At 39.7% G+C, this 15739-nt stretch overlaps 1 protein-coding gene across 4 annotated transcripts in view; it reads right to left on the bottom strand.

Annotated features, from left to right (window-relative positions):
* Nucleotides 1–935: 935 nt before the first annotated feature.
* Nucleotides 936–15739, bottom strand: part of ZCCHC2 (zinc finger CCHC-type containing 2) — a 47338-nt gene continuing 32534 nt past the window's right edge. For 2 of the 4 annotated variants that reach the window (XM_014276554.3, XM_055704234.1), the window contains 7 exons: nucleotides 14269–14326; nucleotides 11554–11692; nucleotides 9976–10037; nucleotides 9012–9106; nucleotides 6164–6292; nucleotides 3965–5473; nucleotides 936–2945 (listed from right to left, as the gene is read on the bottom strand). In XM_014276554.3, coding sequence (XP_014132029.2) covers nucleotides 2878–2945; nucleotides 3965–5473; nucleotides 6164–6292; nucleotides 9012–9106; nucleotides 9976–10037; nucleotides 11554–11692; nucleotides 14269–14326 — 2060 coding nt within the window. In that variant the 3' untranslated portion in view covers nucleotides 936–2877. The remainder of the gene's footprint in view (nucleotides 2946–3964; nucleotides 5474–6163; nucleotides 6293–9011; nucleotides 9107–9975; nucleotides 10038–11553; nucleotides 11693–14268; nucleotides 14327–15739) is intronic. The other 2 variants (XM_027799233.2, XM_005434854.3) reach the window with 1 other exon arrangement.

The raw sequence follows: 15739 nt of genomic DNA, 5'->3' as shown, positions 1-15739 counted from the left end.
GCGGATTGCATTTCCAGAGTAACAGAATAATTCACAAATTCCTTGGATGGGTGTATGCACTCCCCCTGTGTCCAGGGAGGGGACACAGAACATTTCTAGAAATGGAAGCTGTATGATGATGCCTGCAGGACACCTGGGGTCAATACCACCCCCTCACCCCCCCAATTATTACGGGAATTGCCTGAACAAAAGTGGTTGGGTTGATGGGCAGCTTTGAGCCTTCTCATCGTATTAGTTGGGTTCTCAGGCAGCAGGGTGTTCCGGGGAGTAAGCTGGGATAAAGATCTAAGAGAGTCTTGCGGTCCTCAGCTCTGCAAGTCGCTGCTAAGCAGTAGGAATCAGAAGCACTGCCTATACCGTCAAGTGAGATGGTGGAGTAATACCCAGATGACCTTTCTCTTTCTCGGCACTAGCCGAGCACATCTGGGTACTACATGTGCATCAGACTCTTCAGCTGTGATCTGCACATTCCTAAGCCCATCGTCCTGGCAACTCCTGTTGTCCTTCCATTATTTTAGCAGACAGATCTCGCTTTCCAGTTACTCCACGACCAGCACACACATTAGTTGCACTGCAGTCAAACCCAGCGTGTTTAAACTGGGTTTTAGCCCCAAACCCAGGAGCCATCAGAATACAAGACAGGCTTAACTGTTCTCAAAGAGCCCAGGTTAAAGTCCTGTGTCTATCCACAAGGTTGTCCTCTTTCTTCCAAGAGATCCATCTATCTTAATGAAGTTTTAATCAAGATACATTATCCTGACTTCAGATACAAGACTGACTTTACCTCAAGTTAAATACTCTCAGCTTTGTCTAACAGATTCCAAGCAAAATAGTGGCTTGCCAAAACCTTCTGCAATCCCACACCTATACCCAGAGGCAGAGCATCGCACTTATTTCATTGCTCTCAGTGACAAAGCACGGCACTTACACACAGGTACTTTTTTTTCTTTTTTTTATTGCTGTTAATTCAAGGAAAAAGGTTGCATAAAATCCAATCTCTTCTAGAAATATAAGTGACCTTTCCAGTACATTTCAAATATCAAAGTATATGGTAAACATACAAATAAAGAGAAGGTAACATACCTCCTATTTACAGTACAGTATTTTAAATCATAAAATAAGTTCCATAAAGTACAACTGGCAGGTAATTCACAATACAAGTCCATTGGTGGTTTAACACCCTCACTTCAACTCAAACGCAGTTCATTCATTTCAAGTGGTCCAAAAATACCCAGATCAAATAAAAATTTTAATCAAAATAATTTTCATTTACTACTTAAACTTTTTTTTTTTTAAATTAAAGCTTTCATCTACCTCCCTCCCCATTTCCCCCCTCCCCTCCAAGAAAAAGGTTTCAAAATGTACACTGGTGCTATAAATATAAATGCTACCTATGAAGAAATGTAGTAATCAAGCTTTTTTTTTTTCTTCAAGTTTTTTGTTTGTTTAGCAATTTATTAGACAGCTGAACCAAAGATCGATTTTATTTCATCCCTCTACTGGACACCAGGTCTGATTTTAAGAAAAAACACTTCTGCCATGAACTGTGAGGAATGCCAAACCCTATGGATATACAGTGGTAGTTTTTCATCGGTGTTGGATGCAGCAGTCAAAAAATACACTCATCTTCCAGATAACCTCAGTGCACTTTAGGAAATCAAATATTACCTGGAAGCAATTTAGTACATATATTGGCTTTTAAAAATAAAATAAAAAATACAGCAGCATTAAACTTACTTACTCATGATACTGACATGATTAATACCATCTTAACACTCATTTCAGTCTTTCACATTATACCGTAATTACGCATAGTGGTAAATTGTTATAAAATAGTGACTTTGCTATTTGGTAGACAGGTTCTAATACTAATACCTGACTATTTTGTAGAAAACCATAGCTTTTGTTCAGTTTGAAATAAAACATTTACATTCTAAGTACAATGCAACACTGTAATAGTTTAGGAAAAAATATTCAATCAAGTAATGTTCATTCTGTGTTGACACGATGTAGAATAGCTTTAAAAAAGGAAAAAATGCTGTCAATGTTCATTACAAATGCAAACACACTGAGTACAACATTCATACCATTTTTGTCACCTTTGTTGCTGAACATACAGGCTAAAAAGCTACAATGGAAGAAAAATTTGTCAATTTAAGCTCATTTGTTTTTCTAAATCTGTTCCAGTCCATACAGTTTCATCCCCTTCCTGCTCTATGTATTTTCACTTATTTGGGACTCTCAAGAGCTGTGTATATATATTATTGTCACATATAGTACACATACAGGATTGCGTGTTCCTTTGGACTCTCCTAATAGGACGTTTGAACATCTCCCCTCAATTCATGAGCATTAATTTAGAGTACGGGCAGGGTCTGTATGAACTGCTAAACACTCATGCAAGTCCAACAAATCCATGTGGACAAACTGGGAAAGAAAATAAAACAGCAGCATAAGGAGAACAGGGAGGGAGGGAAGAAGATTGTGGTGGGGAACATGACCAAGTTTCTTCTTTCACCATATGGCTGCTCCACCAGTGATGTCAGAGGTCAGAGGACTTTTTTTTTAAAAAATGCAGTAAACATTGCACATGTCTCAAGTCTTCAGTGCAAAAGCATGGTTCGAATGCTCTTTTTGATTGTTTGGCTGTGTGTTTGAATTACATGCATTACGCAAGCCTTTTGTAGAACCAGGAGGAGACCAGGGACTCAGCTTTCTTCTTTTGTATGGAACAGAGGTGCAAAAGCAATGAAAAATACCAAAAGAATATAAAACCGGGAATGTCCCAAAACACAAGACCAACCCCCCCACCTCCCCCCGCACACACCTTCCCTCAATTTCCCAAGCTTCAGTTTAAGTAGGCAATGTTTACTTGTTTCAGTCTGCAGAATCCAAGGTATCATTGGAAGGGGGAGGGGGAGGTGCGTATCTCAGTCTGTAAGTGCCTAAAACAGGAAAGAGAACTACTAAGTCACTGCTCACAATTAAAATGGATTACAAAACCACTACAAGGTATCAAAATGGACATGCTCGTCAAAAGGCACTATCATCCTCCCGTCCTTTTAAAGTAGGTCCTAAGATTTTATGCTATTTTCTTTCATCTGCTTGCTAAACCTGTATGTTTAAAAAAAGGTATCGACCGTAGATGTGGGACTTTACCTTGACTGGAAAAATGCAAAGAAAAGACAACCCCTAACAAGGTTCGTCTCTCCTGTCCCTGTCCAATCAAACAAGTAAAGTCAGAATGGGCACAGGCCAAGAATCAAAAATGGTTTATGCTCCATGCAAACACTGCACTCTTCCCCCATTCTTCTGGATGGAGAGAGAAATGGCGTACAAGACTGAAGCCGTTCCTTTGATTTTTAGTTCCAATTGTTTCTGCCTTTGTGCTGCAACATGTCTGAAAAGTTAAAACATGTTTCATTTATGTATTGCATGATAGGGCACACAAGGATGGCTGATGGTACAAAGGTAAGCTTTAGAAAAGTTATCAAATGGCCAGTCAGTTGGTTTTTTTTTAAATTCTCACAAGTTTTAAGAATCCAGGTTTGTATCATAGACAGCAATTGATATCTTTCGCTTTTTGCCAATGACTTCTCTCCAAAAAAACACTAAACAGGAATGAAAAAATTGAAACAACATGCAAGTCTCAACATAATGCCAAAAACCAGCCAGTGAAAAAAGAACGACAATTTAGGACTGATACAGTGTGACTTCCCAGCTCCAAACCATGCTCATTTGCAACTTCACTCTGCGAACTCCATTCCCTTGCACTGTTCTACAAAATTTTCAGGCAGAGATAACATACTTTGCAGTTTTAGAGCAGGTCACTAGTGCACAACCATTTACACAAAACATACGCACACACGCACACCTTTCGGCAAGACCAGAAACAGCACATTCAAAAGGGTAAAGAGAAACTGTTAAACTCAAAAGCAAGTCCGCTGGGAGTTATCATGATTACCTTGTTGACTGGCCTCCATGGATGACTGCTTACAGTCCTGCGCATAGTGTCCACTTACACCACAATTGTAACATGAAACGTTCCCATTCTTCTTGGGTCCCGACCCATTTGTGTTGGCAACTACGTTAGGTGCTGGATATACAGGATAGTACCTCCCAAATCCTGCCATCTGCTGCATACCATAGTTGGCTTGGCTCCCCATCACTGGGTCATGCATAAGCCCGTTTGCATATGGAGACTGAGGCAGGAAGAAAGGAAGTTGTGTTCCATTGCTTTGATGTGCTTGATTGAGGTAGCTGCCATTGCAAAGTGATGGCAGAGTGAAGAAAGATGGAACTCTGTAGACTTGTCCATGAAGTGGGTTAGGATAAAAATAGCTATTAATCTGAAGGCTTCCATTGGTCCCACAGCTACACCTACGTCCACAAGAACCACAAGGCCCAGATCCCAACTGCTGCGGAGGTAACATTGTCCCGTTAGTGTTGTTATTTCCAACAGCGTTTATGTAGGATGTGCTGTCACTCTGTGCAGTGCTGTGTGTTAAAGCAGGGCTCGGGCTAGGGGCAGGGCCTGGCGTGTGTGTAGGTATTGCAGGAGGAACAGTGGACTGGACCTGACCAACACCTAAAGCAGCTGACTGAGGCGGCGAGGAAGTTGCTACAGTGTTTAGCACGTTTGTATTCTGGTTAGGCAACACACTGCTAGCATGAGGACTGCCTGGCAAAGCGTATGAGGCTGGTGGAGGTGGCGGTGCTGCTGTGGAGAGACCAGCTGCTGGAAGAACTACCTTTAGATTGGTAGGCTGAGGGATTGCTCCTGGGTTTCCCTCAATGTGAGGCACCATTTGATTCAGTCCTACCACCTGGGATGCAGGTTTTGTGATGGGATCTGTAGTAGGAACTGGGGATCCTGGGAAACTACCTGGATTGTGGACTGGGATAAAGGCAGTATTTGGTGATCCGATATTTAAGTTTCCTGTTGGCTGCTGTGGTCCATTAACTGTGCAACTTTCCGATGACCCCTGTGGAGAGGGCATTTTCAATCTATGTATTGCCAAATGCAAAGCAGGGCTACCAGGCTGGACAGAATGTGGAAGGAAAGTGGATGGGACTGGCAAAGGGGAAGCCATCAGCTCAAGGCGTTTCTCAGGTTCACCAGAGGTCACTGGGCCCATTCCACCAGGAGGTGAATTTGCAGACTCTCTCACTGGCGAGACAGCAACAGGCGTGGTAACGAGCATCCCCATTGTTTTACCATCTGCAGATATGGGTGGTGGGACAACCGCTTCAGGCTTTTGGGCAGCGCTGTGCATCACACAGTGTAAGGCAGGCATGAAGGAAATATGTTGAAACTTTGCATTCAAGGGATCTTCTGAAAGGCTTCCGTTTTCATTATTCACTGAAGAGATCCGAGCAGATGATTTGTTCATATTTGATGAACTGACAGCACTGTAACCTGTAAACCTGGTTGTATTTTGATTCCCAGAGTCCTCAGAATTGCTGTCTGTATCTGTGGAGACAAAAGCATTTATCAGTCACACGAATGAATCTAAAACAATACAGAGCGATGCCCAGGGCTCATTTACCCATACAAAACTTCCCAAGTCTGACGACACAAATGACAGCTACGCCTTCCTGAACTACAGTAACTTGGGGATATTTTCATTCATCCAAATCAAGCTAGGTCAATCCCCCTCGCTTGCCTATATCAAGGTGTCTCTGACTTGTGTGTATCTGCAAATATGAAGAGCGGGACACAGACCGAATTAGGAATTTGCATCTACCTAGAAAGACATTAACGCAGCTTACACATATTCGGAAGGAGTAGCAAATTAAACTGTCAACACAAAAAGAAGGACCTCTCAGACCTGCCACACATAATTCAGTATAAACCCAGTCCCTTTCATGCCAAAGATTTTCCCATTATTGTACTGCTGAAATTTCTTGACAGTGCTACGCCAGAGGTCAGAAAATTACTACATGTATGTAGCTGTCTAAAACTCAGCAGTATTTAAACAGTTCTACTATTTGCTAGAAGCTTTCAAACCATCCAGTCGTGAAACCTACAAAGCAAAATGTATTCTGTGGCTGGTTCAGAAATAAAAGCAGCCAATAAAACTGGGACACTAACTAAAATCAATACAAGGAAGAGACTGGTCTAGGAATATAAAAATTCATGCACACTCTCCATAAATACAACCTCTGTCTTTTTCTTCTTCACTATCAAAGCTTTCTCTCCCATCATGTCGTGGACTAGAAGGAGAACTGTAACTTTCAGATGATGTTTCTCCACATGTATCATGACCAGATCCAGCATCCAAATTCAGATCTAAAAATAAAAATTGGCATTTTTATTTTTAATCTCAGTATACGCAAGTGAGGTTATTTTGGTTTGCTCACATCTCACACTAGTTTACATCATTGTTTGTTCCTACTTAATTGCATCTGTGCCCTGTACTCCTAGCATTCCCACTGCCAGCATTCAGGACTGGTCTTTGACCTTAAATTTGCAATGACTGAATCCTTGGTAACATTGAAAAATGATATTTAATGCAGAGTTGGGAAAAGAATGATCACCCTTCATAAATTTTGTGACGCTCATACCAAATTGCACTACAATAATAATTATTTCACAGAATGGTCAGGGTTGGAAGGGACCTCTGGAGGCCATTGCGTTTAGCAGGTTCACTCAGAGCAGGTTGCAGTCACATCCCGGTGGGCTCTGAATGTCTCCAGGGAAGGAGACCCCACAGCCTCTCTGAGCAGCCATTTCCTCTGAATAGTAGCAGCCAAACACTTCCATTCAAAGAGATGTAATACTCCTTGGTCATACCAGCAAAGGCAGAAAGGTAACTCAGGAAGCCACATCAAAATAATACACCTTTTATGATTAACTCTTCCAGAAAGCGCTTTAAGCAAACTACCAAAAAACCCTGTTTTTTTAAAAAAGAGATGAACTAAAAAAAAGTGTAAAGTTGTTTTCAAAATTCTGAACGGGATCATGGGAAATTCATTTCCTAGAAACCAGCTTTCAGGGTGGGTAGCTAGTATGTTCTGGTTTACAAGTTCAGCCTCACAGGTGAAGGAATAAGACAGATCCACCCCCTCTCAGAATGTACGCCAGACACTAGCTTCAAGGAAACCCCAACCCCAAAACCTTGGTTGGCTAAACTCCAGGACAAAAATTAGAACACTATTTACTTTATTGATTCTAATAAATTAATATTTTATTTATACTTTATTAAACAATTTATTGTTGCTACTGCAAATTGAACAGGCTGGAGGAAATAATCAAAAATGCTTTAATTCTTGAAATAATTTCCTGGATTAAACCCGTCATTGGTCAAATTATTTTAACAAGTATTTTAAATATCTAATATAACCTCGAGCAGCAGTGTCAACCTCACATCACTGAAAGCGAGAGTCTAAAGTGCTAATTGCTAAGTATCAAGTCTTCAAAGTTACAAGTGTAACTAACCAATGCCTCAGAAAAGCTAAAAATAGGGAGAAAAAAACAGAAGGAAACACGATGCAGTTGAAGAGTTACTGCCTCAAAATAGAACATTTCAAACCAAGACTGGCTATATAAAACCAGGCAGAGATTCAGACTGCAACTTGGATTTTTTTCTTTAGACTATGTCTCCAATAGTTTTTCTCAAAAGACATTTTGATGTTTGTACACAAACACACAGGCAGAAAGCTCATCTCTGACAGGACTTGGTTGCCTCCAGCCTCTGTGGCTTGCAGTTTCTTCTTGAAGTGGCCTTAACTGCCCAACAGCATCGTCAGGCAGGCAATTTCACATCTGCAGAGTAGTGGCTAGTAAGCAGACAGAACTCCTATGGCGAAGCATTCCCTATTTAACTTTGCACTATGTCACACAAAATTGCACCTCTTACAGTTATCATCGTTCGTAAAAGCTCAGTAAGCTCAGCGCATTTTGCCCAGCAAGAACAGCAATCAATCAAAAAAGTACGCAGCAAAGCTGTTCTGTAGAGCATGTTTTCTGCTTGTACAGACCTCAGCTATAGCTTTCTAAAATTGTCCTGGTTTTCCTAAGTTTGTGAACCATAAATCCTTAAAAGTTTTACTCAAATACTGTTTGTAGAAGGTAACAAAAACTGCACACAAAACACATGACAATAATTCAGAATGGAATCCACCTGCAACTCCCAAAGGTGAGAAGCAATGAGAAGAAAGAATGAAAGCTTAATCAAGACTGTACCCCAAGTGGAAGCAAGAGCCAGACAAGGCACTCTGAAAGAGTCTTTTCAACACTTATGCCAGTTAGGTGGTGTAGAACAAGGCAAGTTCTTTGTTGGCTTTCTTCATGAGAGCGAAGTATCAGAGAGGCTCAACTGCTACTGGGAGCTTAGAAAATATCAAGGTGGCAAGGTCAATGGGTAAAGCAGCCCTTCAGAAATTTGCGATAAAGCTTGGAGACTCAATTTACTGAAAGAACACAAACACCATTTTGTCTTCTAACTGACTGATATACACAAGCCTTGGCGTAGACACTGGATTTTGTTGGATTACCCAAACTTGAAAACCCTGTCAGGGTAGCACACACAGTTCTGTGTTGTAGCTCAGTAGTGACTTGGTTTACACACTACAGTTCAGCAATGGTTCGCACCAGAGGGCTTTTATACAGGTTCCTCATGGACCATTCCAGAACAGCTGAAGAAACTAGTAAGCTGCAAAGAGAACTGCTGGACCTCCACACACTCGGACAGCTAAATTTTATATAGAAGTAGTTCAACGGTAACTGTTTCTGCAACTACTCCTCCATGTAAGGCAACTTATGGAGACTTCACTAGTATTCTTCCAGTTACGCACAAAAAGAAACACACCCTACGCAACTGCATATAGAAGGCTGAGTCTAGCACGTTCTATACAGCAAGTCAAAGAACAGACTGGACAGCCAACATGCTGACTTGCAACAAAACAGATTTTGGACTTGCAATTTCCCCTTTACAGCAGAACAATGAATAAACCAGCAAAGATGGAAATTCTGTTTCCTAAAAACAACCTGCCAAAAACCATCTTACCTTTTGCTGTCCCTGTACGGATGTGCTGTGACGCTGCAACTCTAACTCCATTAGTCCTGTTATTCAACCGGCAGTCAGTTTTCTTTGCTTTCTCCCTGTGTAAATAATTTTCATGGGTTTTTTTTCAAATGTATGAGCACAAATAACCAACCATGAATGAACATATAATGCCACTGTAAACAAAGGCAGTGACTCCAGGCCAGACATGTTATATTTAGGAGGTGTAACAACAAATGTAGGTAATAAATACGTAAAGGCTCTTAGTGCAGGATACGAGGAACTAAACTGCAAGCAGTGTTACTAAACACTATAAATATAGATCTAAAAAAGAAAACACAAAAAAAGAAATGGTGCAGCTGATACTGAAATCATCTTTGAACGATGACATGTACAACGCAGCTACAAACCAGACCAGCATAAAAGCATCTGGCTAGAGAGTAACAAAATGGCAAAGTCAAATTGGAAGTAGGAAAGGGTGGAAATATTTTCACTTCCTCACAATGCAGTATTGTGTAGGCCACAGGAATTTCTGAAGCTCTCTGATGTGCAGATTATCTTCGATAAAGTATTTCAGCAAGTTACCACCCACTGGGTAATATTAAAGGTTGCCGTCAATCCTTATTTGATTTTGAGTGTTTTCTGGACAGCCTTACGTCTTTTAACTTTCAAATAAATATATACGGGGAAAAAAAGCAATTCCATATCGGTTAAGAACCTAGTTCTGCTCCTTTATCTTTTTGCTAAATTACAACTGACATTTCAAGAAATGAATGTGTACAATTACATTCTATTTTTCAAATTACTTCTTTTCAGAAAATAAGGATTTTTATGTAGACTGGCTTCACACTATGTTATTTCTTGTTTCACAACAGCAAAACAAAGCACCTAATTGATGTAGACTCTGTTTATCAAAGTGAATGCATTACACTTTGTTTCTGGATTACTGGTTACATTGGAAACCTACTTTTCCAGCTGTGGCTTTCCTTTCTTCTTGCTTACTGTAGACAGACGTTTTTCCGCTGTATGCTAGACAGAAAATACAAAGATGCAAGTCAAACAACAGAATTTGTATCACAAAAGCCAACACCCCCCCCCCCCCCCCCTTTACAGACTGACAAGGTCCGTGAGTCCAAGACTAGGGCGCTCACAGGTGTTACAACCATACAAACAACTACTTGTACAGTGCATCCTGGCCTTTAGAATAATGCATCTGGTTTTGTGTTTATGCCATTATGAGCAAAATACTCAGCAAATTACTACTTGCAAATATTCTGAAGATGTCAGAATATTATTGTTTTGCATGCTGTCTTTCCTCTTGAGAATAAACCCAAATGTGTTTCATCACATACCGGCTAAAAAGGCTACTCGCAAGGCTTAAGGGGCTACAGAATTTAAAACTGATTTAAGTGGAATTCTTTGATGATTGGGGGATGAGAAATACATGTGGAAAATTATTTTTACATAGTGACAAAGCAGGTACACAGCCTTAAACTTGAGCCTGCTGCTAAACTAAACTCTGGAATACAGCCTAGAAGCATGTAAGAAAAAACATAACGTGCATAATTATTTAAGTATACTATTACTAGCTGCTAGTAATATCTCATATTTGGCAAAGGAGTAAAATTTGTGAAAACTCAGAAATAATCTCTGGCTAAACATACTGTATTTGGACATCCTTTAAATAGGAAGCAGCTTTTTTTTTTTTTAGCGTATTAATTTTTTTCTTGCATCAAGCTTGCCATATTTCAAGCTTTGATGCAGTCTACCCATTTGCTTTTTAGAAGCAAATCTCAATTCATTATCCTGCTTTGTGAAATGAAGAAACTGTTTTTGTTTGGCTTGCTATTCCCCACATAATAATCAATAGCCAAATTCTCTAGAGTAAGACTAATATCAGGTAATTCTAACGTTCAAGGCTTTTCAGATATAAGCACTGAGCAACCTTCCTTCTCCCAATTTCAATAGATGATTTTATTTATAAATATTCTTCTCAACTATACTCACACCAGAATTGACTACTGAAGAGACACAAATCTCACAAAGTTTATATGCATCTTGCTATTAACTTTTTCAAAGACTAATACTTAAGTTACTTAGATAATGCAGATAAAATAGAAAGAATATTAACCTGTTGTCCCTACTGTAGCATGAATATGGTTTAGTTATTAATAGAGCTTCTAGTTTCTTCCTTGGAATAACACAGAAATTCCCCAGGTGTTCTGAAATTCTCCCTGATGACAATATGTTACAGTAATAGGAAAGTGTCTGATTAGAAATCAAACATCAGACTTTTCTGATTACTTATAACCTCCTGGGAAATTTTATTTACAAATTCATAAACAAAATATGCAACTTTAAGACAGTGGTGAGTAATTACGAGTTTTTTCTAATCCAGGTAAGTCAGTAGCAACTTGAACTTTGACACTTATTTGTACAATTTTAGCAGGGCTCTTCATCTTTTAAACCTAAATTTAATCATGTGTAGTGGACAGCCTTCTGAAGTGCCTCGGAATACTACTGTAAAGAAAATCCAGCAACGCACCTGGTCAAGTAGGTTTGTACAGTGCTCTGGGAGCTGCTGGACAATACAGCTTTTTCTTCTCCAGTCCATTACCCCATTTTGCTCAGAGTGCTGTATGTTAAGGCTATCCAGTGAAGAACATTTTGCACTGCTAGTGCTGCTGAAAGGAAAAAACAAAAGTTATGCCACTGCGAACAAACTTGCAGGCTTTCTCACCAACACACACATTTTTTGCATCACGTTGGGAAACTGCAGTATTTTGCTTTCAGAAAACTCTACAAATTCTCAAGAGATTTAAAAAATGTAATTACAGGAGTTATTGTGCTCTAAAGTTATACTAATGATCTGAACATAACTGAAGTTCCTTTCTCATTCGCCTACTTTAATTTGAGGCAAAACTCAGAACAGAATTTGTAGGAAACAGTACTTGAGAGAAGAGGTTCCATCGATATTTCAAACAGTCTTTTTGTTTGCTTTTTTCACACTAGACATGGGGAAATTTTCCAGATAGAAATGTATTCCGAATTCACCTTTCTTCTTCCTCATCATGAAAATCAAACCTGGAATTACTTTGTAATCCTTATTTCAGAATTCACCATATTTAAGAAAAGGAAAGCATGGCTACTTACAGATCATACTGCAGTTGTGTTTGTTTGAATTTCAAAATAGGTGTCTTGCTTTATATTTTTACCTTCAGGATTGCTAGTTTTGAGTAGTGCTGGGAAAGGGGAGTTGCACTTGGCATTTACTTTGGACTTTATAATTCTTTCCACTGAAGCTTCTCTTAGCAGCTGGTCAGAAGCAATATTTAACTAGGTCTGAGGGCACTGATCAACAAAGACTGCTGGAAAAACAGTCAGAGTTCTGACAGAGTCAGCAGGGCACACAGACCTATACACTTTTCATATACTGTACAAACCCATGCCCTCCTACTGTCAGTTTTAGTGTACTTTATTATACTTCGAATAAGAAAATGATGTAACTATACGCTAGTAAGTTTGGTTGCCACTCTTATGAATTCATAGTAGGTTATATATACACTAGTATAATCGGAGATTTTGTCAAGATGACATTCTCCTCTTGAAGAAATGCAAGCTGAAAGTAAGTAGGCGGGTTATAAAACAAATCACTAAGTTGTCCAACCGGTAATTTCACAGGAATCTTTTCCGTAAAAGATCTGTGAACCATCATCAACACTTTTGTGCTATGTTTATATTCTAATTATTGTAATTCCAGGTAATTCCCCCCCCCCCCCCCAAAGATAAATACATTCTACAGATAAAACAACAGAGAACAAAACTGTAAACCACAATAAATTTTGTATCCATTTTTTCTCTTAATACAGTTGCACAACTATGTGCAAACATATCTAAAGTTTCTGGTCAAAATATGTTAATAGGTAAATTCACATTATCTACTTCATATCTGAAAGCATATATAGAATCATAGAATGGTCTGGGTTGGAAGGGACCTTCTTAACTATTACATAGTTCCAAAACCCTCTGACATGGGCATGGACACCCTTCACTAGACCAGGTTGCTCCAAGCCCCATCCAACCTGGCCTTCAACATTGCCAGGGATGGGGCATCCACAACTTCTCCGGGCAACCTGTTCCAGGGCCTCACCACCCTCACAGTAAAGAATTTCTTCCCAATAGCCAATTTAGATCTACCCTCTTCCAGTTTAAAGCCATTCCCCCTCGTCCTATCACAACAAGCCCTTGTAAAAAGTCCCTCTCCAGCTTTCCTACAGGCCCCCCCTTTAGGTACTAGAAGGCTGCTACAAGGTCTCCCCGGAGCCTTCTCTCCTCCACCCTCAACAACCCCAACTCTCTCAGCCTGACTTCAGAGGAGAGGTGCTCCAGCCCTCTGATCATCTTCACGGCCCTCCTCTGCACTTGCTCCAAAAGGTCCATGTCCCTCTTACGCTGGGGGCCCCAGAGCTGCACACAGTGCTCCACGTGGGGGTCAGGAGAGCAGAGCACAGAGGGACAATCACCTCCCTCGACCTGCTGGCCATGCTTCTTTCCATGCAGCCCAGGATCCCGTTGGCCTTCTGGGCTGTAAATGCACACTGCCAGGTCATGCTGAGCTTCTCATCCACCAGCACCCCAAGTCCTTCTCCTCAGGGCTGCTCCCAATCCATTCTTTGCCCAGCCTGTATTTGTGCTTGGGATTGCCCTGACCCACGTGCAGGACCTTGCACTTGGCCTTGTTGAACTTTCTGAAGTTCACAGGGGCCAACCTCTCAACTTCAATAAACTACCTTAATGTACAATGGACATAAACCAGCAAGGTTTACATGCTTTTGCTACTAAGCAAGGGGAAGAATGGACTACCTTCTCCTACGAGGTCATCTTTGAAGCCACTGAAGAAAATCTTAAAATCAACAGCACTGCAAATTTTTAGTGTATGCATGCACATGGGAAAAATACATGTAATACAAATTTATGTTACTTGGCTTATAAACACAAATCAAAATATCTACCCAAGCAGAGAAGACTTACAAAATTCAGGAAAAAAGACTTATAAATATGATCATTTGAAATATTTTCTTAATACGGATTAAGTTAATAATGCCTCTGAAACAACACAAAATAAAACAAGAACACCCCACCACAATCAAACAAAACCCCTACTAACAACCTTTAATCTGGAAGGAAACTCATACTCTCAAAGCACTAGAAAAATGAAGTTCAGAAATGCAGTGTGGACACATTACATTCTAGTACCTACTTGGCAACAGGACTTTTTCCATTATGTTTCTTGTGAACTGCTGTGTGTTGCATTACATCTGGAAAAAAATTAAAGCATAATTTCAACAGCAATTCCTATTTCCTCTTTTAGGTCAGTTCAACAAATTCATCTTCCCATCACTACCCAACACTTAGTAGAAGACATGTCTGTTAAATACGCTAGGGTTAATTTACAGTGCTGAAATTAACTGTTGCATAGAAGACAGATCAGTTTGTACACAGTGTAATCAAGACTCTTTACCTTCCATTTCATAAAAGAATGAAACAGAAAAATAGCAACTATAACAACTGTTTATGTTTGCTCACCTCTGTATTTAATCCTAAGGACTAAATGCGTGACTGAGTATCACCCAGTGTGAAAGGATGGAGAGAAGAAAGCGTTCAGTCAGAGAAGTACAGACTTTTGTAATTTTTTCTGAACTGCTAAAATCCATCTCAGAACTACATCACACATTCCAAATCGTGAATGAAGACAAGTCTTAGACAGAAGTATTATATTCTGAACCTCAAAATTCACTACGCAAGTAAAGCTTTACAAATTACACATGACAAAAAGAGACACTGCCTCAAACAAGAAACAAGAACTTCAGAGACACAGCCAACTCTTCTTTGAGGCACCCATTAAATTTTAACAGCAGCAACTTTTCTTAATTCTACCTGTTGATGAACAGGTAGCCTTCCTGGAGCTACCTTTTTGCCTGAACTCCTCAATGCTACACATAAGTCCAAATTATGATTTGAAAAAACAAACTTAAAAAAAAATCACAATTTTTAAACTTCTGATAGCATTTCACTAAAATAATACAAATGCATTCAGAATGCCTTTTTTTTTTTTTGAGGACAGTATACAAAATGCTATTTGGGCAATTTCCAAATATACTGTAAATTTACTTGTGTGTTCTGAACTCTAAAGAAGAATATAGTAATGATTTTTTTAAAAAATGAAAAGCTGTCTGAACTGCATATGTGGATAACTGATTGCATATAAGATCAACTGCAAGCTTCTTATTAGTTATTGATGTGTAACGGGGTTAACAGTGGTGTCAGTGTAAGTGTTCAGTGGTCCATGTTCACCTATTAGTCCCATTTCTCATCCTTTCCACCTACCTTATACTTGCTCGCTACTGAAAAGAACGCAAAACTAGCTTGCCACTCCTTTCAGAATGAAATTACTGACCAGCCACTAGGCCGCTGCTTCCTCATATGAACTGTTTTTGAGGTATTTGGAAAACACCAGCTTTCAGACTGTAATCAATACTCACTACAGTCCCAAACAGTCCTTACAAACAGTCCAGAGTACAAAAGCAGCCTAGGTTAAGAATAAGAGGGAAACCTGAACATCCTTTCTGTGTAAAACTAAAAGCTAGACAAATTCGGCACATTAAATGCAAAACTGTCTGCCACTCTTGAAATAGTGTACTCAACTTTGAACCCTGGTAACTGAAGAATAT

This window comes from Falco cherrug, chromosome 3 (genome assembly GCF_023634085.1).
Source record: "Falco cherrug isolate bFalChe1 chromosome 3, bFalChe1.pri, whole genome shotgun sequence".
Classification (NCBI taxonomy): Eukaryota; Metazoa; Chordata; class Aves; order Falconiformes; family Falconidae; genus Falco; species Falco cherrug.
This window is presented reverse-complemented; position numbering and strand designations above follow the sequence as displayed.